Genomic DNA, 27,590 nt, shown 5'->3' on the forward strand with positions numbered 1-27,590 from the left:
GCCTTGCATTTCAGTTGCTTAACTGACTCCATCTTGAAGAATCTCTTGGGATTTAGTGGTAGGCAGTGGCTCCACAACTTCAAAAAGCTGGGGATGTATGCATGCAGCCTCCCTGAGAAATACCACAAGCGCCTGATTGGAACAATCTGTACCAAGTGAAAGAGGAGAATAAAGAACTACTCTGCTTCATGGAAAACTTGAGTCAAAACAATCTGGTCAGAAACTATTTGGTTGGGAGAGCATATATTTGCTGCTTTCTTTGAGATTGACTGGGGTTAGGGGATTGTAAACATTTTTTTCTTTTTAAATACCGTTGGGAATACAGGCACGAAAAATATATTTCTGATAAGTTTCCTCATTCACTTGCAAAGGAACTTTTGATTTTCTGTGGAGCAAATGTGTATATGAGCACACATTCACACATGTGGCTGTTGATGACATTTTTTGGAATTCATATAAATCATGCACTGCAGGCGGGGGAGCAGAATTCGGAGCAGAAATGGTTACTGAGACTGAGTGTGTTCATCTCTGCGCCATGCTAACAGCATCCGACAACAGTTTCAGGTTGAGATAAAGGTCCTTAGTGTCTTCCGTATGCCTCATCTATAGAATAAATAGATGGCAGCTGTGTTACATTAGCTTATGCGAGATTATGCCACTTGAACACATTGCCCCTAAAGTTGTAGTGGCATAAAACAAGTGTATTTATTGCTTATATTACACGTCAGCAGCTGGTCTACTGTGTCTCTGTCCCCAGTGTTGTCATTCCAACACCTGGGCGGAAGAATTACTATCTCGTAGCCTTATGGTAAGGGGAAAAGAGCAGAAAAGCTGGTTGAGTTAGGGGATGGCTCTTGAGGTGTGTTTCTGAAACTAGCATATGTTACATCTGTTCATATTTCATTGGCCAAAGTGGGTCATCTGGCTAAGCATGACATTAGTGAGGTGGGGAGTGTATGCCTCCTAGCTGGAGGAGCGCTGCACATCACATGGCAGCTGGAAAGGGCGGGGGACTACTGGGAGCATGCAAAGAAAAAAAATGCATAAGTGTGTGTGACTGTACAGTATATATACATATTAATTATACATTTAAGGCTATTTAAAAATAAACCGTAAATATGTATTATGTATTTGATTTACATAGATGACATATGTCATTTGTCATAATATCTATGGTTTCCCCATGAAAAATAACCCTTGAGTGACTAGGAATAAACCCACTACTGAGGTTCAGAATTTGCTCAATCTTCTTTCACTCTAATAGGAATTATTTTAAGTGACTAGATTTGCCATGAATCCAGCTTCCAGAAGATATTTGAAGGCCTAGGAAACAAGGCTTACCTGTAGAATTGGTGAAGAAATTTTATGTCTCAATGTGTCTTTGATTCTTACATTTGGGAAAGTCTACGTAAACAGAGCTGAGAGTCTCTGTCTTGACTCAGTCCAGGTAGGTCACCACTCTCTGTGGGCCTTCCGGTTTTCCTCTTCCTATCGTTATATGCTTGCTGATAGTCAGCTATTTTATTGCACATCAAGGAAAAGATTGCCTCAAATTATGGAGAGATAAAGTGGGTGTTTATAAGTGGATCCACTATTTTGAATATTCAGTGATTAATAATCTCAAATTCATTCCAAATAACCTGTATTTTAGTTCCTCTTAGTAACTTAGAAAATCATGGAAAGAAAATGTTATGAGTGTTAGGAAAAAAATTATATTTGGTATACATTTAATGCTTATTAAGGTCTTTTACGTATCAAAATAACTTAATATACAATTTCAAAGGTACAGAAAGATATATCCTGATGTCATGCCATAGGATGTAAATCAATGTCTGTTACTACTAAAAATTTGACAATCCTTCCTGTATCTGTGATTAAGGTTATAAAGCCCTCCTGGCAGGATTATGATGATATTGTATTGTTCTATGTAATGCTAATGATTGCATCATTTGTATCTATGTATGGATGGGATGGACACCTTGGCATTGATTTTAACAAAACTGGCCTAATGTGTGGCCAAAGAAATACACCTTCAATAAATATGGACTTTACTAGAGAAATTCTGTCTTAAGACAAAGGAGTCATTCTCCTGAAGTAGTAAGGTTACTAATGAAGGTATCTTAGCCATGTAAATTATTCTAAGCCAACAACCACAAGCCCTTTGAAATGTTAACACCTTTGATACACTTTAATAGTGATAATTGCAATCTACTGCAGGCATCTTGCAGTGGTTGAGTCATCCTGCTATGCTGGTACCTGTAGTCTTTTAGAAACAGGGCGCCCACCAGATAGGCCAGTTTAAAGGAAAAGACAACACACTCTTCTCAAGCCAACTTTCTTAAATCCCATGACAATCACACTCTTTCTTTTCCCTACTTTCTTGAGTACTTTTAATGAACACTTAAGAAAGAAGACCTTCCTTAAATTGGAGCCAGTTTGTCTGTGGAAGTTCTAGGAGATTTGTAAGAACAACATAAATACATGTGCTCATATATAATGATTTCATAGACTTTCCACAATAGAAAAGATTCTTTCTAGCCAGCTAAATTTCTGGTGATAATAAATTTTAATTTGGCTCTAATTTGAATTTTTGGTCATTTAGAAAGGATACCCAATACCTTTCAGTGAGCTATGGAAAAAGTATTTGCTATGCTGAGAAAAATGTAAAACAACATGTATGTACTTAAAATGCTTAGCTAAGAGAACACACTGTTCCCAAGCACACTAGAAACACGCTAGACACACCAGCTTAAAAATACAATGAGATTGTAAATGTGAGACGAGGCCTGCAAAACTGGGCAGCAAATTTGCCCTGCTCACTATATTTCCTGACTCTTGACTGAGGCCCTACAGAGCCTTGTCCACAGACTGTAGCGAAGACGCTGCATTAAAGAAGCAGCTTGTAAACTCTCATAGACTTCCAGCCTTCTCCCTGATCAGTCTACATTGGTGAGGTCCTACTGCACTCTTTTCTCTTGGCTACCTTGATGTTATAATCTCCATGCAGGGAAATGCAGTTGGCAGTATTCAAAAATCAAATATTTAAAAAATAGGCATCATTCTCGAAACAAATTTTCCATCTTTTACAAACTATTATTATATGAGAAAATATTTGCAGTGTATTCTTATGTGAAAAAGAGCAGTCAACCAAAGATATTACCAAAGTACTGTTTTGACAAATAACGTATGTAAAATTGGGTGTTCATAACAAGGCAAGAGTTGCCTTTTTTCATTCATTGCAACTTTCTATATTAGTAAGTTTTCAACACTGGGCATGTACAATTAAGAAACACAATGATATGTTGTGAAAACCCACGTCTGCCATGGTTTGCTTCTCCGGTGCCTTTGTTCTCATGCCCTTGGTAGTGGGTGCCTCCCCAGGGGCTAACGAGCGCTTCCCTCTGCTGGGTCTGTCTGAGGATAGCGGTCACACCATGCTCTAAGCATGTATAAGGCAACTGAGGCAAAGCCAGTGACTTTGCCTTAAGTGAAATCACAGATATATAGCTGAAGAGCATGCATAGCACTACACCATCCACTGAACTTACCGAGTAAACCAGTGAAAAGGTTTGCTAGACCAAGCTACCAGTGGAAACACTGGATATATCTCCCTTTTCAACCAGGTGATTTCAGCCCCTAAATGACTATTGGTTTAAGGTCCCAAGGCTCCTCAATCTCTTTAGACTAACAGGGATGGTGTGCTCTTAAGAATCAGGCTACCCTATGTGGGTGTTGGTGACAGGGCTAGGGTGTGTAGTTGGAGGCAAGGAGTTTCAACCCTACATAAACTATATAGAAGAGGCTCCTTGCAGAAAGAATTTTCATTATCAGAAGACGTGCAGAGGATGTTGAAGAGGCCAAAATAGACAACTGCTAGAGAGTAAAATGAAATAATTATTACATAGAATAATTACAAAAATTCCATTGAAATCCTTTCATGACACTAAGCCGAATGGATTGGATTTTCCCCAGCAAAATAACACAGTAACCTCCACAGAGATTGGTGGACCCTTCTGTCCAGGGCCATTCTCTGGTTCCACTCCACACTCAGGTTTTCCATGAGAGAACTGCAGTGAGCTGATGCTTTGCCTTGCAGCCCTGGAGCTGCTACAGGGACAGGTAAAGGTAGCAAATGGAGAACAAATAAAACTGTCAAAATGTGATTTTAATAGTTCCTAATGCTCTTACGTAATATGCTGGCTAGTAAGAGCACAATAATAAAAGAGATTTTCACACTTTTCTCCTCAAATGTCATTTACCTTTTATGAGGTAGATCTTTATGAAATGATGGCACTGGTGATAATGATTCCTTTTTCATTCTCCAGCCATTTTGGCTAGTGGAAGGGCCTAGGGAAAAGCATTAGCATTTGGCTGATTGGTATTAGCAGGGACCATAGAGAATTAATAAAAATTGTAAGACTTTTATCCCCCCACCTCAATTGGATAGGGAAACTCAGATTTGATAGGGGTTAATTATGCCAGATTATTTTGTTTTGTTACTATCTGGTAAAAGAGTTGGTTTTGCCCTTAAATTGAGGTTTCAAGATGTTGGAACTGCAGCTAGGGTAGAGGGAATATGAAAAGAGTGTGTTTGAGAGACATTTGGGCAAATAGAATGGCAAGCTGGGTATAGGAGGTGATGCCACATGAGCCACCCGCCATGGCTGGGATTCGGCTGCTTCCAATTTATGATATTTACTAATTGCTGTTTTGTTGTTATTTGACCCCAAGATCTAAAAGCTTAAGTGCCTGCCCATTCGTCTTGGTCTTCTTTTTTAATCAGCTTATTTAAATGATTGATTCATCTGGGATCTGTGGTTAAGATTTGGTTATTCATGTTTGTATCCGAATGGGATTTCAGTTCATTATCCATGTTGGTGTCATAAAAAAATAAAACGTAGTTGCTATCTGAGGAGCCTTTTAAATAAAATTTCCCTGGCTAGCTTCAGCCCCATCCCACTGTCTAACCAGAATTTTAAGTTCCAAAAAAGTGTTGTTTTTAAAATTTTTAAATTTCTAATTTTTGTGGGAGCATAGTAAGTGTATATATTTATGGGTACATGAGATATTTTGATACAGGTGTGCAATGTGAACTAACTACATCATGAAGAATGGGCTATTCATTCCCTCGGGCATTTATCTTTGTATTACAAACAATCCAATTATACACTTGTAGTTATTTTTAAATGTACAGTTAAGTTATTATTGACTGTTGTGCTATCAAATGGTAGGCCTTATTTATTCTTTCTAATTTGTTTGTACCCGTTAACTATCCCCAACTCCCCTCCAGCCCCGACTCCCCTTCCCAGCCTCTGGGAACCATCCTTCTACTCTCTGTCTCCATGAGTTCAATTATTTTGATTTTTAGATCCCACAAGTTAGTGAAAACATGTGATGTTCCCAAGGGAGTTTTCTAGAAGGATTCCTAGCTGCCCACTTCTTCTCCACCATGCTGTCCTCTTCATCTTCAGGATCTGAGCTCACCACATTCTCTGGGCTAGAGGGGTGTGAACTCTTCCATAGATCACTTCCAACTCTCTGCCTTTGAGCTTTCTAGGCTGCAGAGCCCCTGTCTTGTGGGTCTTCCCCATTTGTTCTTTATGGCCTGGCTCTCTGGGACTTTCTTGCTGAACACCACATTTTGATTGTAGTAAAGGTAATAATAAAGCAAGAAAAGGCATAAAATTCATGTGGTGCCAAGATAAAATGCAGTATTCTGTGCTTCTCTCCAAGACTTGCTGACTCATAATTAGGTTTAGAGCATGTCTAGAAATTAGGTGTTTTCTCTTTACTACTGACTGTATTATATGGAAGCGGGAGGCAAATCTGAAGCTTGAAAATCTATTAGGCGGCACTTTATCCATGACTCAGTAGCAACTCACCACATTTTCCATGCGTTACAAATAGAAAGTGCATTTCCTGTTTCCTCTGAAATACTTGTGTGGTTATCAAAGTAGAAGCCTTCAAATACAGACTCTCAATTGGGTACTAACAAGAACTTTCGAGCAGTGCAAGAATTGCCTTTTGTACCTTCCCAGGGGAAAGCCCAAGTTAGCCCATGCAGCACAATTCAGTGAAGCTGTGTTTTGAACAGCAGTTGGAGATCTCAGAGACTTCCTTTCTGATAGAAATGCTTTCCAAAGCTTTTGTGTCCAGCTTGGTTCCCTGAATGTTTCTGAACCATGTGTCCATGGTGGGAATGAGTACGTGGTAGGAACATGCTGGTCAAACTTACATGGAAAACCCTCACATCAGAGATAAATCTCAAGCTTTTGAAATCGTCAGTCCCTGGAGTAACAGTACATTACGGGTTGTCAAAAGAGGCAGGCGCTCCAGGGCAGGAGCTGCCACAAGCTCTGTTTCCCTGGATTTAATGACAAAGTTCAATCTAGAAGTAACCAGATCCGTGGGACAGGCAGTAGGGTTTTGCTCTTCCTGGTAATGCCTAAGTAAGATCTGACCTTTGGTCTATTTTCCTAACATATACCAAATAGCTTTGGCACATCAAACATCTTGCTGCACAGACACTGAGCTTTCAATGTTAAGGTACAGTCGCAGACCCAGGGTGATGGTAGTATAGATCATTTCTGTGCAGCAATCCCAAGAATGCCCTGTACACTCCAGCTTTGGCTATGGGGAAAAATGAGCATCATAGTAAATGGGAACACAATGACCTGATGGACACCCATCCTAACAGCAGAGGAAGGGGCCTTGGTAAAGACTTGTGATGATAGGCTGTTTAATTTTGTTTGGAGAAACTGGATTTTCAACAGATGAACTTCTTTTTCTCTTGGATTCATATTTGTCTAACAGAGTTGTGGTTGGGAAATGATCCAGGATTCACAGGGTCAAAAAGTGACCTGGTTCACATACTGTAGACTCCTTCCATCTCACTCCACAGCTTCCCCAGGCAGTGGTCCGGTGGGCTGTTGGTGCATCCACACCAAAAATGGTCACCCAAGGGACATATCAACCTCCAGGGCTTGGCCCTCAGGCATTCCAGCAGGCCCATCAAACTCAAGTCTGAATTCCAGATGATCAACTTTTCTCTTCTATACTGCACTCTGAAGCTTGAAACCATTCCAGTGTGCTTGATGAATGAGCATCTCGTTATAATGCATGAGGAATTAAGGCCATTAGTGAAATTTTAAAAACAATAATATACTGGATTTTTGTAATACCTTTTTTCATGAGAAAACCCATTTTCATAGACAATCCAGTTGTAGTCTTTTTTCACTGTCTCAAGAGTGAAAGAATAAAGGAATGTTGAATAAACGTTTTTAGCCTTATCTTTGAAGCTTAAAAATCCATTAAAAAAAAAAAAAAAAAAAGAATTGTGAAGAAGAATCTCCTCTTTTCCCCAAGTGCCCTGGTTCCCTGGTGTAAAAATAAGACATTTTTCCCTCCCTGAGACTCAGCCTTTGTGTTCTGTTATCTGTGGTTTTGTTATTATCCACATACTTATGGATCTACATTGAAGATAATCTTAGTAGACACATAACAAAGACCTTTGTATTACCTGCTCATTTTCCAGCCCCTCCTGGATAGGCCTACTTATGCAGACTTACCTGGAACAATTTTGTTTTGTAGTAACTTGCACAAAGCTCACCAGTGTCTCCAGAAGGCAGAGTACTAGGGTGCGGCTATGGGACTCACAATTTTCTCTCTCTTGTGTTTTTCAGAAATTGAGGCGAAAGAAGCATGTGACTGGCTCCGTGCTGCCGGGTTCCCGCAATACGCTCAGTTATACGAGGGTACGTCAGCCTTCCCTTCGCCCTCGCGCAGAGAATAAATCCAAAATGAACCACACGTATCCTGTGGTGTGTTTTGACTTCCAGATTTTTTTCTCGCCCATTTTGCTTCGCTTTCTTTTTCCCTCAGCATTTGGGGTTATCCTGATACCAATTTAGAAATGAGTATTGCTTCCCAGGCCCACTTTACCCTCTGCTTCCCGATACTAATTTATATCTCTTTACCACAAACCCCAACTCCGTTCTTTCCTTCCAGTATTCTGCCATCAGCAGCTTTTCTGCACTTTCTTCCTTTTCTCCTGTTTTTCCTTTGCTACTCTCAGTTTCCTTGAAATCACAATGAATTTACTGTTAATAAACTTCCTAGAAGTCACAAAATTAATTGTCCAGAGATTTCTCTTTAATTCTATTTACTCTACATGAAAAATGTTAAGATATAATATGAATCAGATGTTATTCTTCTGAATTTTAGGTAAGGTGTTTTATTGCTATCATTAAACTTCCATTCATTCATTCATTCATTGATTCATTTATTTATTTATTTAAGAGAGAGAGTCTGGCTCTGCCAACCAGGCTGGAGGGCAGTGGTGCAATCTCTGCTCACTACAACCTTCACCTCCTGAGTTCAAGCAATTCTCCTACCTCAGCCACTTAAGTAGCTGGGATTTCAAGCATGTGCCATCACGCCTGGCTAATTTTTGTATTTTTAGTAGAGACAGGGTTTCATCATGTTGGTCAGGCTGGTCTCAAACTCCTGACCTCAAGTGATCTGCCCACCTTAGCCTCCCAAAGTGCTATAATTATAGGTGTGAGCCATCACCTGGCCCTTTCATTGATTCTTTGACGGTTAATAGACATACTCACGTCCCTTATAATCTAAAATTATAAGCCAATCTTGTAACTTCTTCTTGGATTGTCCTTATATAGTAATGAACTAGTCAGGACCCCAACAGTGAGCAGATGGCAGGCTCAAGGCCATTTGCAGGGGATTTATTTCTAACGGTGTTCATTACAAAGGTACAGGCAGGACAGGGGGCCACAAGGAACAGTGCACAGTGCAAGGGTCCAGGGCTTTTAGTGGCAGAGCTGTCACTACCATGAGCCCAAAGGGACAGGCCAAGGAAGAGGGTGCCAGAGCCCAGGAGGAGAGAGAAGCCTCAAACCAGACCCTACGAAGGAGCACAACTGGCAAGAGGCAGCCTCCCGTAAAAAGAATCACAAGTGTCTCCCTCCCTCCCTCACTAGCCAAGCAAGACAGCTTCATTCTGGAACCATCACTCCCATGATTTTTTTTTTCACCAGAAGGGGAATTATTTCTGTTTCCAACTCACACTAAGATTGGCAAGGTGTAGACAGCACAAAGTATAATATGAGATAAAGACAAAAGTGGCAAGACAATGATAATGACCCAGTGTTGCTACATTTGGCTACGCCCTCTATTCTAATGAGCTGCAGATTGCTACCTCCATCAGCGAGGTACCCAGAATTAACACCTTGTTCTAAATATTGCCTGTGACCTTCAAAGCTGGCACGAATTGTCTGTTGGAGATAAGTTGTGGTGTTCAAATTCTTCTTTTTGGATAGCATCAGTCTGAGTATTTTGCTGATACTTCAGAGTGACTCAAGATTTTGCTACCAAAGGAAAAAAAAAATTGAGATAATAGAACTTTGGGTATTTTTGGAACTTTCCTTTTTGAAGGGAAAAAAAAAAATCTGCCAAACAAAGTATTTAATGAAATCACCGAGCTAGACTCCAGTGACCTACGTGTTAGGTGAATGGTGAAAGTGCAAAAGCTCTTCTCTGAGGCCACATCTGCCTATGACTGTGAAAAGGATGAGTCAGAGAAATGCAGGCACTTAGTGTTCAAACCCATCCAAGGTCAAGCCCTTGACTATCCTCATATTTCGCACTTATATCATACCCCTAAAAGCATTTATAGTGATAAAAATTGTTTGCTCTCTTAAACATTACCAACAATGATGATGGGCAGTCACTGCTATTAAAATCAGTAGTTTTTACAGACCTTGAAGGTCTGAATATGTTGGTGCCCATTCAGATAAAGCAAAGTACATCAACATCTTTTTTTCTCTCTCTCAGATTCACAGTTTCCCATCAACATTGTGGCTGTCAAGAATGATCATGACTTTCTTGAAAAGGACCTTGTAGAACCTCTTTGCAGGTAAATCACGCGAAGTATTTTTGTTTTTTTCCACTGATCATCTGCAACAGGCATCACTATACTGAAAGGCAAGTTCAACTACTCGGCAAGTATTCATTGAGTGCCTCCCATGTGCCAGACCCGGGTGCAGGTTCTCAATGCACTACTCTTAATGAGCATGATCAGTTTGCGTTTTCACAGAGCTTAAATCCTAGGAGGGGCCTTTGGATAAGAGATTAGGAAAAAGACAGAGAAAGGAAAGAGAAGGAGAGAGTCAGAAAAAGAAAGAAGGAGGGGGAAAGGTTATTTCGGAGTGTGTAAATGCCATGAACAAGCTAAAACAAAATGAGGATGTAAACGGTGATGGGAGGCACGGATGGGTCAGTGGAGGGAAACAACAGGAGCAGGCTCAGCATGTGTGGTCAGGGAAGGCTCTGAAAAACTACAAGTATGTCAAACTTGGCTGTATTTTTTGCAAAGTCAAGTGATTATCTCCTCACACTGGTATATGTAAGCTCAAGTAATTGTAGCAGCACACTGGCCTATTTAAGCTATTATTTTGTGATAGTGTAAGGAGACAAAGATGTATATATGGGTAGTTTCTTCCCCTTAAAACAACGTATAATCTTCTTCAAGAAGCTCAGTTGAAGAACTGAGGCATGAATACATGAACAAATAACAATTATAATTTGGGTAATAATAAAAGATCCAGAAGAAGCTATATTCCTGAAAAATTAAATGCTGTCTGAGAGGTGGTGAGTCTGTAGAAATTTGAAGTTTTATAATTAAAGCCTGAAGATAGGTAAGAGCTGAAGATAAGGATTAGTTACAGGAGATGGGCCATACAGCTATTGTAGGGTTAAGGTGACCATAAAACCCAGTACTCGTGATGCCAAATCCAGTGCCCTTTCTAGTATATTCTGCATTTGATACAGATAAGGTAGCAGTTTAAAGAGAAAGTCGTGATTAGCAAAACTTACGAAGTCAGGAGAGATCAACACATTAAATAGCATGTAAGTTACCTAATCTTAGGCCTGCCAAATCTTTAGACATATTTTTGTGTTACAAACCAGTCACTCTGTGTTTTCTATATGAAGAGAAAATAAGTTTGTGCTACGAAATGACATCTGAATGTTCAAGAATGTAATACTATGGGTGTGCTTACATGGGTAAATGAGCAAAGAACTCTTCAAATCATAAATTACAGGAGTAAGCTCTTTGGATGGAAAACAAACAAAATGCCATTTAAGAGCTTATGATGTGAATGGATGATTTGGTTGTGATTCTGTAAAGGCAATGAATTGGAAAAGCAGTGTTTCCTCTTCTGCATGTCTAAGGCACACACCAAGCAGGAGCAGATTCCTCCTCATGAGCATTCACTCCACTCAGAGCTGTGCAGCCAGTCAGCATTTCACCCTGAGTTTTCTCTCTGTTTTAACCCTGTATTATTTTTGCTAGTTGCCTTTTTAAAAATATTTGAAAAATTATCTATTATTTTTTTCCAATTGAAGTTTTGAAATGTATGTTTACATTGAGGTATAACATGTGTATGTGTGTGTGTGTATACACACACATATATTTGAAGCAGAACACATATATATGAACATACATATATAGTATGTGTATATATATATGCCACCATGTATATACATATATATACACACATGTGTGTATATATGTATGTGTATATATACATATATATACATACATGTATGTATATATGTATGTATATATCATATGTATATATATGTATATATGTGTGTGTGTATGTGTGTGTGTATATATATGTATATATATATATACATATATATACACACACAGTATTTGAAGCAGAGTCTGGCTCTGTCGCCCCGGCTGGAATGCAGTGGTGTGATCTCAGTTCACTAAAACCTTTGTCTTCTGGGTTCAAGTGATTCTCCTGCCTTAGTCTCTGGAGTAGCTGGGATTACAAGTGTGCACCAGCGCACCTGGCTAATTTTCGTATTTTTAGTAGAGACCAAGTTTCACCATGTTGGCCAGGCTGGTCCCAAACTCCTCTTGGATTAAAGTGATCCGCTCCCCTCAGCCTCCCAAAGTGCTGAAATTACAGGTGTGAGCCACCAAGCCCAGCCAAGGTATAACATAGCGATATGGTTTGGCTCTGTGTTCCCACCCAAACCTCATCTTGAATTGTACTCCCATAATTCCCACATGTTATGGAAAGGACCCAATGGGAGATCATTTGAATCATGGGGGCAGTTTCCTTCATACTGTCCTCATGGTAGTGAGTAAGTCTCACAAGATTTGATGGTTTTATCAGGGGGTTCTGCCTTTGCATCTTCCTCATTCTCTCTTAATGCCACCATGTAAGAAGGGCCTTTTTTTTTTTTTTTTTTTTTTTTTTTTTTTTTTTTTTTTTGAGACGGGGTTTCGCTCTTGTTACCCAGGCTGGAGTGCAATGGCACGATCTCGGCTCACCGCAACCTCCGCCCCCTGGGTTCAAGCAATTCTCCTGCCTCAGCCTCCCTAGTAGCTGGGACTACAGGCGTGCGCCACCATGCCCAGCTAATTTTTTTGTATTTTTAGTAGAGATGGGGTTTCACCATGTTGACCAGGATGGTCTCGATCTCTTGACCTCGTGATCCACCCGCCTCGGCCTCCCAAAGTGCTGGGATTACAGAAGAAGGGCCTTTTACCTCCTGCCATGATTCTGAGGCCTTCCCAGCCATGTGGAACTGTAAGTCTAATTACAGCTCTTACAACTGTAAGTCTGGGGTATGTCTTTATCAGCAGTATAAAAACAGACTAATACAGTAAATCGGTACCAGGAATGGGGTATTACTGAAAAGATACTTGAAAATGTGGAAGCAACTTTGGAACTGGGTATCAGGCAGAGGTTGGAACGGTTTGGAGAGCTCAGAAGAAGACAGGAAAATGTGGGAAAGTTTAGAACCTCCCGGAAATTTGTTGAATGGCTTTGACAAAAATGCTGATAGTGATATGAACACTAAGGTCTAGGCGGAGGTGGTCTCAGATGGAGCGGAGGAACTTGTCGAGAACTGGAGCAAAGGTGACTCTTGTATATTTAGCAAAGAGACTGGTGGCAATATGCCCCTGCCCCAGAGATTTATGGAACTTTGAACTTGAGAGACATAATTTAGGGCAACTGACAGGAGAAATTTTTAAGCAGCAAACAAAGCATTCAAGAGGTGACTTGGATGCTATTAAAGGCACTCTGTTTGAAAAGGGAAACAGAGCATAACATTTCAGAAAATTTGCAGCCTGACGATTCAGTAGAAAAGAAAACCCCATTTTTTTAGGAGAAATTCAAGGTGGCTGAAGAAATTTGCATAAGTAACAAGGAGCCAAATGTTAATCCCCAAGACAATTGGGAAAAATATCTCCAGGGCATGTCATCGGTCTTCATGGCAGCCCCTCCCATCATAGACTCAGAAGCCTAGGGGGAAAAATGATTTTGTGGGCTGGGCCCAGAATCCTCGTGCTGTGTGCAGCCTAGGGATTTAGTGCCCTGTGTCTTGGCTGTTCCAGCTGTTGCTAAAAGGAAGGGGCCAAGTTACAGCTTGGCTTATGGTTTCAGAGGATGCAAACCCCAAACCTTGGCAGCTTCTACATGGTGTTGAGCCTGTGGGTGCACAGAAGTCAAGAATTGAGGTTTGGGAACCTCCACATGGATTTCAGAAGATACATGGAAACCCTTGGAGGCCCAGTCAAAAGTTTGCTTCAGGGGTGGGGGCCTCCTGGAAAATCTCTGCTAGGGAAATGCAGAAGAGAAATGTGGGGTTAGATCCCCCACAGAGTCCTTACTGGGCATTGTCTAGTAGAGCTGTGAGAAGTGGGCCACTGTCCTCCAGCTCCCCGAATGGTAGATCCACTGACAGCTTGCACTCTGCACCTGGAAAAGCCACAGGCACTCAATGCCAGACCAAGAGGCAGATGTTGCAGTGAGCCTAGATTGTGCCACTGCACTCCAGCCTGGGTAATAGAGGAGAATTCTGTATCAAAAACAACAGCAACAACAAAAACAGATATAAAGCAGTTTCGTCACTCCCAAAATTTCCCCATTCCTCGTCAACAACTTCTACCCCTAGTCCCAAACCTTGGCAACCACCGATTTGTTTTTTGTACCTATAGTTTTGCCAGAGTATCATACAAATGAAATCAAGCAGCATGTAGCCTCCTTAGTATGGTTTCTTTCACTTGTTGTAAAATAATAAAGAATTTATTTATGTTGTTATGTATTTTAATAGTTCATTGCTTTCTCTTTCCAAATAGTCTTCTATTGAATGGATGGATGTTCTATGTTTTGTTTATCCATTTGCCAACTGAAGAATATTTGTGTTGTTGCCAGTTTGGGTGGTTATAAACCCACTCTGAATATTCATATTCAAGTTTTTGTATGAGTATTTAAGTTTTCATTTCTTTTATGTAAAATCCTAGGAATGGGATCGTGGGGTCTACAAGATAAGTTTATTTTAACTTTACAATAAACCACCAAATTTTTCCCAAGTGAAATAGCATCTTGTACTCCCATTGACAATGTATGAGAGTCCTTACTGCTCCACATCTTTGTTAGGACTTAATATTGTCCGGTTTTGTTTTGCTTTTAGACATCTTAATAGGTGTCTGGTATTAACTCATTTGTACTTTCTTAATGACTAATAATGTTGAACATATAATCATATGCTTATTTACCATTCATACGTCTTCTTTTATCAAATATCTATTCAACTCTTTTGATCAGTTTCAATTGTATTGTTTTTCTTGCGTTTTAAGAAAACTTTTAAGAAAAACAATTGTTTATTATTGAGTTTTAAGAGTTTTGATATGGATATGAGTCCTTTGTCAGAAATGTGTTTTGTAAATATTTTCTGCCAGGCTGGAGCTTGTATTTTCAATCTCTTAACAGTATCTTTCACAGAACAGAAGTTTTTAATTTTGCTGAAGTTCAACTTACCTATTTTTATTTATGCTTTTAATGTCATATCTAAAAAATCTTTGCCTAACATAAGGTCACAACCATTTTACCCTATGTTTTCTTGTGGAAATTTAATATGTTGTGTTTTATATTTAGGTCTACGATCCATTTTTAGTTCTTTTTTTTAGAAAGTACAAGGTATGAGTCAAGATTTACTTTGCATGTCAATGTCCAATCATTTTGGATAGATGTTGAAAATACTATACTGTCCTTATTGAATTGCCTTTGACCATATATATATATATAAGCCTATTTCTGGATTATCTGTTCTGCCCCATTTATCTATGTGTCTGTCCTTTCATTAATGTGACACTGTCTTGATTACCTAGGTAAGTCTTGGAATGCAATAGTTTGAGTTCTTTAACTTTGCTCTTTGTCAGGATTGCTTTGGCTATTCTGGTGCCTCTGACTTTCCATAAAAATTTACAAACAGCTATCGATATTTATTTTAAAAATCCTAAAGGGGTTTTAGTTTGGATTTGTGGAATCCCCTGTGTCAGTTTTTAGAGAATTGATGTCTCGACGCTATTCAGTCTTTCTATTAATAAACATAATATATGTCTCTATTTAGGTCTCCTTTGGTTTTTTTCAAGAGTGATTTGTAGTTTTCAGCATATGAGCAGTTCACATTTATAATATCTAAGAATTTCATGTTTGTGGTGTTAATTATAAATGATACAGGGTTTTTTTGTTTGTCTTCAGTGGCCCATTGCTAGTAGATAATTTTTTGTATATTGTCTTTGTATCCTTCAATCTTTCTAAAACTCACTCATGAGTTCTGGTAGCTTTGTAGTTGTTTCCTGAAGATTTTATGTCTAAAATGTTAATGAAAGATTACATTTTAAACCAAGAATAAAAATTCTATTACATGTTTTAAAATCAGGCTTGCAAGGACAAAGATTGTGTCTCTGATTGTGCAGTTGTATTAATAGGATGATATAGGTGGCTTAGTGGGCCAAGTTTTGAATCTCAAACATGTGGGTGGCGAATCCTTATCTACTTGCTATTGCATATGATCTGAGATGCCTTGACTACGTTATGGGCTTTTCCATCCAAGTCTATGCTTTAACAACAGAAAAACTCTTTCAGACATATCACAGGGATGAGCCAGTACAATTAATGTGAAGTCATTTAGAGATAGAAAGTTCAGAATAATAATATTAGTGTCATCCAGAAAAACCAGGAAGTCTTCTCTTGTAGAGCACATGACCTGCTATGATATAGCCTGTAGCAGGATTCGTACATACATACTCCCAAAGGCATTACCACATCACTGTGGAATACGGTTGCAATGCTAGACACCGCAGCGCTCCTGATAAGGGTCTGGCTTGTGTAAAAATGGTTAGAGAGGCAGGAGGTTGTTATAACTGGAATAATTCTTACAACAGCTATGTCTCCAAAAATATTATGAAGCAAGAAAAACATTTGGCTGGAGGTGTGCGAACTGAGATTCTCAGGGCGTAGGAGCTGTGGGTGGAACAGAGGCCAAAGGAGTAGTCATACCCGGGGTGGTTCAAAGGAAGAAGCAGAGGAGGTAGACAGATGGAGGTGGCTTGGCTACAAAGAAGTGTGGAGTTTCTTTCCCTTCCTCTTGAGATCCACCAAGACACAGATTTGCCGCTTTGCAAATATCAGAAAGCAGGCAGAAGGAAGATCTCCAGTCCAAGGGGAATGGCAGCGCTTTTAAAATTTGAGATTGATGAGTGGTTAATTAGTCACTCAGCCACTCACGTGGTAAGTCATGATGGATGCCAAGAGAGCAGTAAGGGGTTTTGATTTTATTTGTTTTCTTCCTTGTGAACCGAAGACACAGAGATGGAGCTGGTCCCGTGTTTTATTTTTAAAGCTTTGTGGGCTCCACATTTCACGTACGTACTTGAAATGCTGAGCAAATACAGATCTAAAGTGAGTCACAGCCGGAGGGCAGGCAGCTTCTGCCAGGTAGACAAACGAAGACAGGAGAGCCAACAGCTCCCGCAAGTGTTAGCCACGGCAAGAATTTCACTCACCTTTGGTTTGCTGCAAGCATCTCTCCTGTGTAGATAGACAGTGACTGCCCTAGGTCCCGATTCACTCTTGAAGAGTTGTTAAACAGTGTTGCCTTTCTTGATTGGTTTGAAAATACTTACTGTACTAAGGCTGTGTCTGGTAGGGAGAACCAAGGCCTGGTTCTGAGGTTCGGAATATGTAAATGGGTAGCTTTCTCTTGCTCGCTAACTTTCTGTCTCTCTAGCTCTCATTTTAGGCCCTAGAAACTAGACAGATTTGCTGTCTTTGTGGAAGGTGTGACCTCCAGAATGACAACCATGTCCTTGCTCCAGCAAGGCTGCATAGTAGGCGCTCCGTAAATGTTTGTCCCTGCAAGTCAGGAAAGTGCACTTTTTATTATTGTAACAATCACAGTTATAAAGGTATTCTGATGTTTTTGTTGAATTATTAATTGAAAAATATTTTCTCCTGTGAGTCATGAGAAGCTTCTTGCAAATCTAAGTACCTAGGTGAGCTCATTGAAACTGTGATTTTATCAGAATATAGGGATAGCCAAGGTGTTAAAATATTTACAGAGCTTGTAACCTTTAGGACAAATTGCAGCAAACCAAAGCTCCTGAATGAACTATTTTAAAGGAGAGGTAATATATTAAATTTGCATTTTGGTTTGCAGTATTTTCTCAAGCTACTGATATACAGCCTTGATGCTCAAGATGATCTCTCAATTTCTTCTATTGTTTTTCAAGACAGTGTTTTGCTCTGTCACCCAGGCTAGAGTGCAGTGGCGCAATCTCAGCTCACTGTAACCTCCGCCCCCCAAGATCAAGCAATTCTCCTGCCTCAGCCTCTCAGATAGCTGGGATTACAGGCGCCTGCCACAACACCCAGCTAATTTTTTTTTTGTATTTTTAATGGGGATGGGATTTTACCATGTTGGCCAGGCTGGTTTCGAATTCCTGACCTCAAGCGATCTGCCCGCGTTGGCCTCAAAGTGCTAGGATTTACAGGCCTGAGCCATTGTGCCTGGCCATCTCTGAATTTCTAATTTAATGTTAGGCCAGTAAGCCGTCTGCATAATTTGTGTTTCTAATAAATACTAATTAATTGTAGCATGTGCAAAACAAGGACATTCACCTTGTTCAGTAGTGTTTGATAGAGTTAAGGAATTGGTTAGGATTATACAGTATATCTATCACTGCCTTTAGTATTTAAAAGGCTAATATAACAGTGATTTTCACATGGGGCTAGGGATTGGAAGGCAGTGTTGACAAAAATGGTGTCTACATTTATGTATACACACAAAGGCCCATACTTGATTTGAGTATATTAAAAAACATTGATAATATTAATTAAAGTCTTTATGAATACTGATAATATATTTTAAATACTTTTCCTTTGAGAATATTTATCACAGCAAATGTACAGTATTACATTTCATATTATTATGTCATAATAAATAATATGTGACAATTAACTGAGTCCTTGGGCAAGTCATTGGGAGAAGGAGATGGGCGTTACATGATCATCACAGTCATTTCCACCTTTAAAATCTTGAATACAGATGAATAATGAATACAGATCCCACTAAATCATTCTTTTATTTCTTTAAAACACTTACAAAGTGCTCATTACGTACCAGGCACTGCATGTAAGCACGTTACAAATATTTACTAATTAAATTCTCATTGTAATGCTGTAAGATAAGCTCCTTTTTATTTTAAGCTCTTCAGAGTTCTTGTCTATAAAGATAGGCTCTAAACATCATTCACCCTTTCAGAGGAGGGAACTGAGAAACAGGGGTGAAATAATTTGCCCACTAACAGCTAATAAATGGTGGTAGGAATTACCCAGACAAGAACATATGACATTTGGATGGGCTCATTTGAACTTTTAGTTTAAAAAAAAAAAAAAGAAAGAAAGAAAGAAACAAAACTAATGTGTAGGAAAGGCATCTTCCCCCTTCCCGACCCCACACCAGGAACCCTACTGCAATCCTAGTGTTGCCAGTGGAGCCATTTCATGTTCTTGTCTTCGCCACACAAAAGAATATGAAAGCAAGACAAAAGTGAAAGTGTAGCAGATTTATTGCAGAGCAAAAGCAAGAATACACTCAAGAGGAACGGGGACATGCTCAGAAGAAAGGGCCATGCCCAGCATGGCCAGGGCTCGAGTACTAGATGGATAAGCATAACGAAGGAATGGAATATTCTATACTAAGGGAATGGGTTTTCCAGGAAATTGACGGGCAGTTCTCAGAATGGGGTGCCACCCTTATATTGACTAAATATACTTAATCCAGAAGTGTTAGGTGCATGGTAGGAATGAGAAGCTCTTCCCCATGGAAATGTTACGGTAATGAGGGGTGTAACGTAGCCAGGGGTGGACAGTCATTTATTTGCACCATTTGTGTTTTTAAACATATACTAATTAATTGCAGCATGTATATCTTGGATTTAACTAGTTGTGGCCAGTTTCTTCTTTGTTACATTCTCATCTGTGCCTAAAGCAGGATGGCTGCAGTCTGTCTTTATTGGTACAGCCTGTTGTAACCTTTCCTTTTCACTAGGAAGCAGGTTCCTGTACTTACCTGTTTGGCCCAATCTGTATTGCTTTTGACCTCCTGCAAGTAACCACGTCTTTTCTCTGGCTAACTGTCTGCCTCACTAGTCTATAGTGTTTAGGGACAGGCTTGAGGTACAGTCAGGAACAGACATAATGAGGTCAAAGATAGGGGATCTCCCTAGTATATATTATTTTGTATAAAAAAAAGATTTTATATATGTTTTAAATGGCCTCTTTTGTGACCTTTTTCAACCAGGTACTTGGGATGACTTTAATATGCCTAAGCTTTCAGAAAGAATGTGCAAGAAGCTACAAAATTAGGCAGGAGATTGCAAGGAAGAGAGAGACCTTATATTCTTGTTATTCACTTCTCTCTATATATTTTAGGTGTTTGTATTGCGTTACTAAAAACAGTAGGAATGTTTTAAAAAATGCCTTGCCAGATGCTAATGGTGAGTGTTCATTATGCATGAGGTTGTGTGCTAAGCTTTTTATGTTGATCTCGATTAATTTTCCTAACAGCCTATGAATAACAGGTATTTTGGTGTTGTCATTGCTGTTGTTCAGAATTGAGGGTAAGCAGAGTCCTCCTGGTGTGAGCAGCTGGGTGGTAGAGATGCCCTTCCCTGAGGAGGGACAAGTCTGGAGGGAAGATGGGGTGGGCTGAGGTGTTGGGTGGGTTAGGTGCCAGTGTCCGGTGTGCAGTAGGGTGCCTGCCTAGGGCACCATCCTATGAGGAAGAAGGCCCTGAGAATGCATGAGGTCACTCAGGGACAGCAGGGACAGTGAAGAGAGGACCAAGAGTGGACACCGGGGAATCCTCTCTTCAGGCAGGTGGGGGAAGGGGAAGGGAAGAAGTCCTCTCAGTGTCAGTGACGGTGCGCTCCTGAGCATCCAGTTCCCGCCACACTGCTCCGCTCGGCCCTCAGTGCTTGACCCTCTCTCAGAAATCTCTAGTCATGACCGTCACTCGAACCTGGACCGGTTCTCCCTAGAAAAATTAGCTGGATCTGATGCAACTGTTGTAAACAGTTATAGTAAAAAGCTAAGGACACCCCACTCACTTTTCCAGTACAGGCACATGTGAATATAAAATTGGTCTGAAATTCCACAAACTAAAGAATTCCAAGAAAACCTGGACTTTTTTTGTTGTTTCTTAAGTTCTTTCCCCTGGGCCATTTTGGCCCTCATTCTTTATTGAATGGCCAAGAGAGCTGTTCTTGAAGTCCTGATGGTTAAAGCACATAGCTTATTTACATTTATTTCTTGCACAAGCTTAAACGAAACTCACACAGTTCCACATAGATTTTGTGTCCCTAGACGACGTGCATGCACTTAATTTTCTTTGTTTAGCTAGAACCCTCAACATTTAACTTCTTTTCTCCTGCACCTCACCTCATGTCCGTGGGCAGCTGTTTTTGGGTCTGTGGGCTGGAACAGAGGTCAGTAGTCCTGCTGCAGCCTGTCCACTCGACAGAACATCAGAGGGAAAAGTGGAGCAGAGGTGTGGCCTTCCCTGGCCCCATCCTGCCACCGTGAGACCACACTGACTTCTGACTGTCCTCTTTCTTTTTGCTCCCTACCCCCATGTCTGATACCCTCCCGGTGGATGGCCTGTGATTGTTGAAAGGCCCCACCCTCACAGAGTTACATACCAGAATTGTCTCTTTGGCATGGTGGCGTATCCACCTCTGCTCTCCAGAATCTCCCTTTTCCAAAAGTCCACCAGCCTGGAGACCTTTCCCATGCCCTGCGGCTCCAGCCCGAGGGGGAGGCGCTGCTCCCTGATTTGCCTTTGATCCCTGGGTTAGGAACACATCCGCAGTGACTTAGGTTCCTGGATGTCTTGGAGGGCCCCACCCGGGACACTCCCCAGCAGGCGGGGCTAGGACACACATAGGGGCCTGGGTGAGAAGTTCAGGCTGCTAGGCCTTAATCGGAACTGCCTGTAAGAGATGAACTCATCATACCCCTGATTGTTATTTCTCTCAAGCCTTTGGCAGGAATCTTAGAAGTATCACAAGAAGCCGGTCATTAAATCAGCATGAGAGACTTCCCGACCCCGACCGACTGATCTAAAGTCTGGCAGTTTAGATGTCAGATAGGACTCTAAACCACAGGGAAGGAGAGAACGCTATTGTTTTTCTATACATCAGTAGGCAGAGGGCCACTGGGTGTCTCCCCAGGCTTCTGTTTCCCCCTGCCGGTCTGGCCCGGGCACCTCCCAGCCACTCTGCAATGCTCAGGGCACACAGGCTGCTCAGCCCCGCTCCCGGCATGCAGCTGCCTGGCCTTTCTCTGGTCCCTCTGCCCGGCCCCTCCGTTCCTGCGCTCCTGGCCATCCTCCCAGGCTCTGGGCATCCCTCTCTGGCTCCTTCTGCTGTGTGCCCAGGCAGCCTGTGCACAGCCCGATTTTCTGCTGACCACCGCCTTACTTCCATTAAGGCCTGCTGAGCATGCAGGGGACTTTCTACCAGTTTCCCAGTGCTCAGTAGTGGGGACTGCCTCTTAGCAGTATATTGTGGGTGCTTGGTGTCACACGGGTCACATGGCCTTGGACTGAGCAGGACTTCAATAAACATTTGTTGAATTGAACTGGAACCTGGAAGAAAACAACCTGTCAGTTCTCAAATTCATGTTAGAGAAGACTATGTGGTAATAAATTCTTCACTTTCTCGTCTAAATTACCTAAATCAGTCTCCCTCTTAGCTAGAAATTTTAAAAGAATGTCCATGCCTTTCCTCATACTGCCCTCATGAACTGCTAAATCCAAAAAGTGTTTTTAGGCTTTATCACTTACTCAGAGATTTGATACAGCTACCCAATTACTCCCTCTTTTTTTTTTTTTTTTTTTTGAGACAGAGTCTTGCTCTGTCACCCAGGCTGGAGTGCAGTGGTGCAGTCTCTGCCCACTACAACCTCCGCCTTCCGGTTCGAGCAATTCTGCCTCAGCCTCCCAAGTAACTGGGACTACAAGCACCTGCCACCATGCCCAGCTAATTTTCTGTATTTTTAGTAGAGATGGGGTTTCACCATGTTAGCCAGGATGGTCTTGATCTCCTGACCTTGTGATCTGACCACCTTGGCTGGGATTACAGGCTTGAGCCACTGTACTCTGGGCCCGCCCACCTTTTTGTAATGCTTGTTCTGTTACCAGCCACAGGCTCTTCGGCTCCCCAGATAATACGGAAATTAACACAGGGCCAGGCAGATTTCCCAGACTAGGGCTTTATTTCAAGGCTTATACTTGAGCACAAGGAGGGCAGCAGAAGAAGCCCAAAGATCCTCCAGCTAGTTCCCCAAAAAGAGCTAGGAGGTATCTTTTACTGGACAGAGTGTGGGAATTGACATGGAAGGAGGTATGTGGGCTGGGCTGGGCAAAGCCCGTGATGAGTGGGATGGAGGTCATGATGGAGATGGTTGTCTTGAGTAATGGGCCAGCTGGGGGTCTGGCTGGAGGCATCAAGGCTGGACATCAGTTGTTCAGCATTCCTTTCTGAGGTGGAACGCTGTAACCTTGGTTCAGCGTTTGGATTCCTAAGGCCAGTTCCTGGAATTCCTTAAGTAAAAGGGGTGATAAAACTTGATAAGAGCACAGAAGAATGGCTATTTTTTTTTGTATGACCAAAATGTCAGGGTTAGCAGGTATAGTGTCAGCAAGGTAGTAGCATGGGTTTTAAGAAGAGAAGAAGAAAAAAAGAAAAAAAAAATGTGAAGAAATATGTGAACCACTCCCATTCTATCCCAATTCCAGGTTCCTAGGACACCGTCCTCAGCTAGCTGTTGTCGATGCCTGCCTCTATCACTGTGCCTTCCCTGAGCCTGCCTCCCTTCCTTGGCCCATGTCTTAACCACTGGAATTCTCCAGAGTTCTAAATTCCCCCGGATGACTGGCTTTAGTTATTATGTATCTTCTGTGTATCTCATCCATATGCGGACCCCTCCCAAGTGGATCTGAATGTGACAGGGCCCCTAAAACTTAACATATCCAAACAGGAGCTCACAATCTTCCCCATAACCTAGCTCCCTGTGGACTTCCCTGTTTCTCTGTTTTCTGTGTTTGATGGCATGTACAGGAAAGTCTGAAATCTGGGAGTCATCTCTTCCTTCCTCTCTGCAGCTTCCACATCAACCACTGGCCGAGTCTCCATCCCACTCTCACTCCCTTTCTGCATCTCCCTGCCACCTCTCCCCCAGACCGTTAGAACCATCTTCTAATTGTTTTTCTTTAGTTTGTTCTCCATCCTGCTGCCAGTTACATTTCTGACGTGCAAATCTATATTACTCTCCTGTCTAAATCCTTCAATAGCTCCCCATTTCGCCTGAATTGCTCCTAACATCTTCATTTGGATCCTGTAGCCCAGGCGTCCCCAAACCATGGCCGCATGCGGCCCCCTGAGGCCATTTATCCGCCCCCCGCCCCTCCCCCCAACCCCACCCCCACCCACCCCCGCTGCACTTCAGGAAGGGGCACCTCTTTCATTGGTGGTCAGTGAGAGAAGCACAGTATGTGGCGACCCTACAACGGTCTGAGGGACAGTGAACTGGCCCCCTGTGTAAAAAGTTTGGGGATGCCTGCTGTAGCCCCTTCCTGTTTCTCTAGGCTTATCCTTCTATATTGGTTGAATGTCTGTCCCCTCCAGATCTCACATTGAAATACAAATCCCAGTGTTAGAGGTGGGGCCCCCGGTGGGAGGTGTTGGCTCATGGAGGCAGATCCCTCATGAAAGGTTTACTGTCATCTTCTGTGTTGAATTCTCCCCCAGTTAGTTCACATGAGATCTGGTTGTTTAAGAGAGCCCGGAACCTTCTCCTTTTCTGTCTCTCCCGCCTGCTCTCACCACGTGGTATGCCTGTTTCCTCTTGACCTTCTGCTGTGATGGTAAGATTCCTGAGGCCTCACCAGAAGCAGAGGCCAACACCATGCTGCTTGTACAGCCTGCAGGTCATGATGGAGATGGTTATCTTGAATAATGGACCAGCTTGGCGTCTGGCTGGAGGCATCAAGGCTGTCCATCAGTCATTCACATTGCTCTCTGAGGTGGAACAGCCTGCAGAACCATGAGTCAAAGTCAACTTCTTTTCTTAATAAATTAACCTGGTCTCAGGTATTCCTTCATAGCCATGAAAACAGACTAACACCTCTTCTCATATATAATTCCTGGATTATAACGTGTTATTTTGTGCATATATATGTATATATTGCCTGTAATTCTCCTCACTTAGGCAGCAAATTTCTCTTAATCCATCATAGACATGCTCAAATATTCCCTCCTCTGTGAGGTGGGGTGCCATCCTCTCAGAAAGTGAGTAGCTTCTTCTCTTATTAATCATGTTTCTATCCCACCTGGGACCATGAGATTCTCAAGGGCAGTGACCGTATCCTTTTAAACACTGTATTCCTAGCACCTAGCCTGTTCCTCGTGCATAGTGCACTGTCAGATGAACGAATCTTGGCTTCTTCTCTTTTTGTTGACCTTCCCATTAGAACCACACGTTTCACTCTTAAAGTGAGACTACTGACTATTTCCCATTACTAACAAATTAGCCCTTCTCAAGGATTCTGAAAACAACAGTAAAAATTAACAGGTTGTGGCAGCAGTATTATTGTCTTCTGAAAGCATCAGATTGCTGTGTTTAGGTTAACACGTAAATCTGGTTTGCTCAAAACATGAAGAGGACAGGCTTCGTCATGCACCATGGACTTTCTCTTCCCTTGGAAAAAGTAGAGAGGGGATGGAAACAACCATTTATTGAACAGCCTGTGCTAGGTGTGAGACATAAGCTCTCATTTCCCAGGCCCTCCTAAAATTTTTCTTGAGTAGACATAAGCAGATAATCACTGGACAGGAAGAAGTTCTAGCTTGGCTGCTCACTAATGTGTGGCTGCCTTGAACACATGGTCCCCTCAGAGGCTTTATCTCCTCATCTGAAAATAAAAGTGTCAGTCCAAATGGTCCCTAGCGTTGTCCAGGATCTAATGTTTCCTTAGCAAACATTTGCTGAATGGATTGGCTCTGAGCCAGGGCCTGTACTGGGTATTAGGAATGCAAATAAGATGCAACTCATAGCCTTCATACTCAGTGGTGGAGAATAATTCTATTCTGACTGTACAAGGTCAATTGTAACTACTTAAAGTCAATCACTGATTGGACCTGTATAAACAAAGCATGTTCAGTTAAAAAAGAAAAGCCTACAGAGCCTATCTTGTATAAAACTTCCTTCTAGGATTTATGGGGATTAGAATAAGAATAAATTATGGTCCCTGCCTCAATCAAGGCTCTAATCCAGTGGAGGACACGCTATTCATGCTGCAAACACATTTTGTAATTGAAATTTTCATCCATGCAGGAAGAGTTTTTCAAAAAAAAACAGTATTAGACCAACTCAGATTAGCTGAAGGATTTTGCATTACTTATGACTAAGTTAAAGGCAAGCAAATACCGGGGCTAAATATTTGTCCTAAATGCAGATTGGCTTCCCTCACACGAGAATTTTGCATTGGTTTTGATAAAGTGTGATGAATACTTCAGCTGTGACATATTCTTTTACTTGAGGCAGCCAGATCTTAAAGAGGCGTTTACATCTGTCAGGGATATGTTTCATCCGATTTGTACTCTCACAGAGTCTAGCCATTGTTTATTTTACCTTGTATACGCTAAATCACAGGCCAGTGCTATACCATGCTGGGAATATGTACATAGCTTCAGACAACCGTAGACTATTTTCCCCTTTGGGTTATGGCAAGATTCAGAAGGAAGATTTGGATAGTTGTTTGAAATCTACCTATAATGTCTAAGATATCTTCGATGATGATGACTTTGTTAGTAGGATTGGCAACTAATGAGTTAAGTAGACTAAGAACAAAAGACACATGATAATACATCAGTAATTTCAAATTCAAAGCAATGAAATTGTTGTAAATGCATTTTTTAAAAAGACTACATTTTCTAAAATAGACTTTGTTTCCTCGATAAGTTTTAGGTTTACAACGAAACTGAACAAAATCTACAGAGAGTTTTCATACATAGCCTGTTCCCACACAGGCACAGCCCCACACCTACTCACTATCAACATCCCCCACCAGACTGGTACGTTTGTTAGAATCAATGAACCTACATTGACACATCATTATCACCCAAATTCTCCATAGTGTACATTCGAGTTCACACTTGGTGTTAGATATTCTGTGAGTTTTGGCAAATGCATCCACCTTTACAGTATCGTAGAGAGTAGCTGCATCGCCCTACAAAGCCTCTGTGTTCCACCTTTCCACTCTTCCTCTCGCCTTCCCCTGCCAACCACTGGTCTTTTCTCTGTCTCCATAGTTTTGCTTCTTCTAGAATGCCATATAATTGGAATCAAAGACTATATAGCCTTCTCATATTGGCTTCTTTCTCTTAGTAATATGCACTCAAGTTTCTTCCATGTCTTTTCATGGCTTGATAGCTCACCTCTTTTTACTGACGAATAAGTTTTTATTGCCTACATGGACCACAGTTCATTTATCCATTCACCTGACATCTTGGTTGCTTTCAAGTTTTGAAAATTATGAATAGAGCTACTACACTCATGTGGATGTAAGTTTTCCTCCATTTGAGTAAATGCCTAGAAGTGCAGTTTCTCGAGTATGTGATAAAAGTGTTTGGCAGTAGGATACTGCCCACCATCTTCCAAAGTGGCCATACCATTTTTCATTCCCACCAGCAATGAATGAGAGTTTCTGTTGCTCCGCATTCCCACCAGCATTTAGTGTTGTCATTGTTTTAGATTTTTGCCAGAGCTGTGTGGTGGTATCTCACAGATGTTTTCATTGGCAATTCCCTAACGACATGTGACGTCGAGCACCTTTTTAAAGGCTTGTTTGCCATATGTTCATCTCCTCTAGTGAGGTGTCTGTTCAGATCTTTTACCCATTTTTTAATTGGGCTGTTTGTTTCTATATTGTTGAGTTTTAAGGGTTCTTTGTATATTTTAGCTAACAATCCTTTATCAGATATATCTTTTTCAAATATGTTTTCTTTACATATAGCTTGTCTTCTCATTCTCTTGAAAGTGTCTTTCTCTGACCAGAAGTTTTGAATTTTAATGAAGTCTGGTTTATCAATTATTTCTTTCATGGACCATGCCTGTGGTGTTGAATCTAAAAAATTA

General features: G+C 41.2%; 1 protein-coding gene across 8 annotated transcripts in view; it reads left to right on the plus strand.

Annotated features, from left to right (window-relative positions):
• The window catches only part of STARD13 (StAR related lipid transfer domain containing 13), a 540,046-nt gene that overhangs the window by 460,173 nt on the left and 52,283 nt on the right, over positions 1–27,590 (plus strand). For all 8 annotated transcript variants that reach the window (XM_074387852.1, XM_074387853.1, XM_074387854.1 and 5 more), the window contains 2 exons: positions 7,683–7,754; positions 9,850–9,931. In XM_074387852.1, coding sequence (XP_074243953.1) covers positions 7,683–7,754; positions 9,850–9,931 — 154 coding nt within the window. The remainder of the gene's footprint in view (positions 1–7,682; positions 7,755–9,849; positions 9,932–27,590) is intronic.

This window comes from Saimiri boliviensis, chromosome 16 (assembly GCF_048565385.1).
Source record: "Saimiri boliviensis isolate mSaiBol1 chromosome 16, mSaiBol1.pri, whole genome shotgun sequence".
Classification (NCBI taxonomy): Eukaryota; Metazoa; Chordata; class Mammalia; order Primates; family Cebidae; genus Saimiri; species Saimiri boliviensis.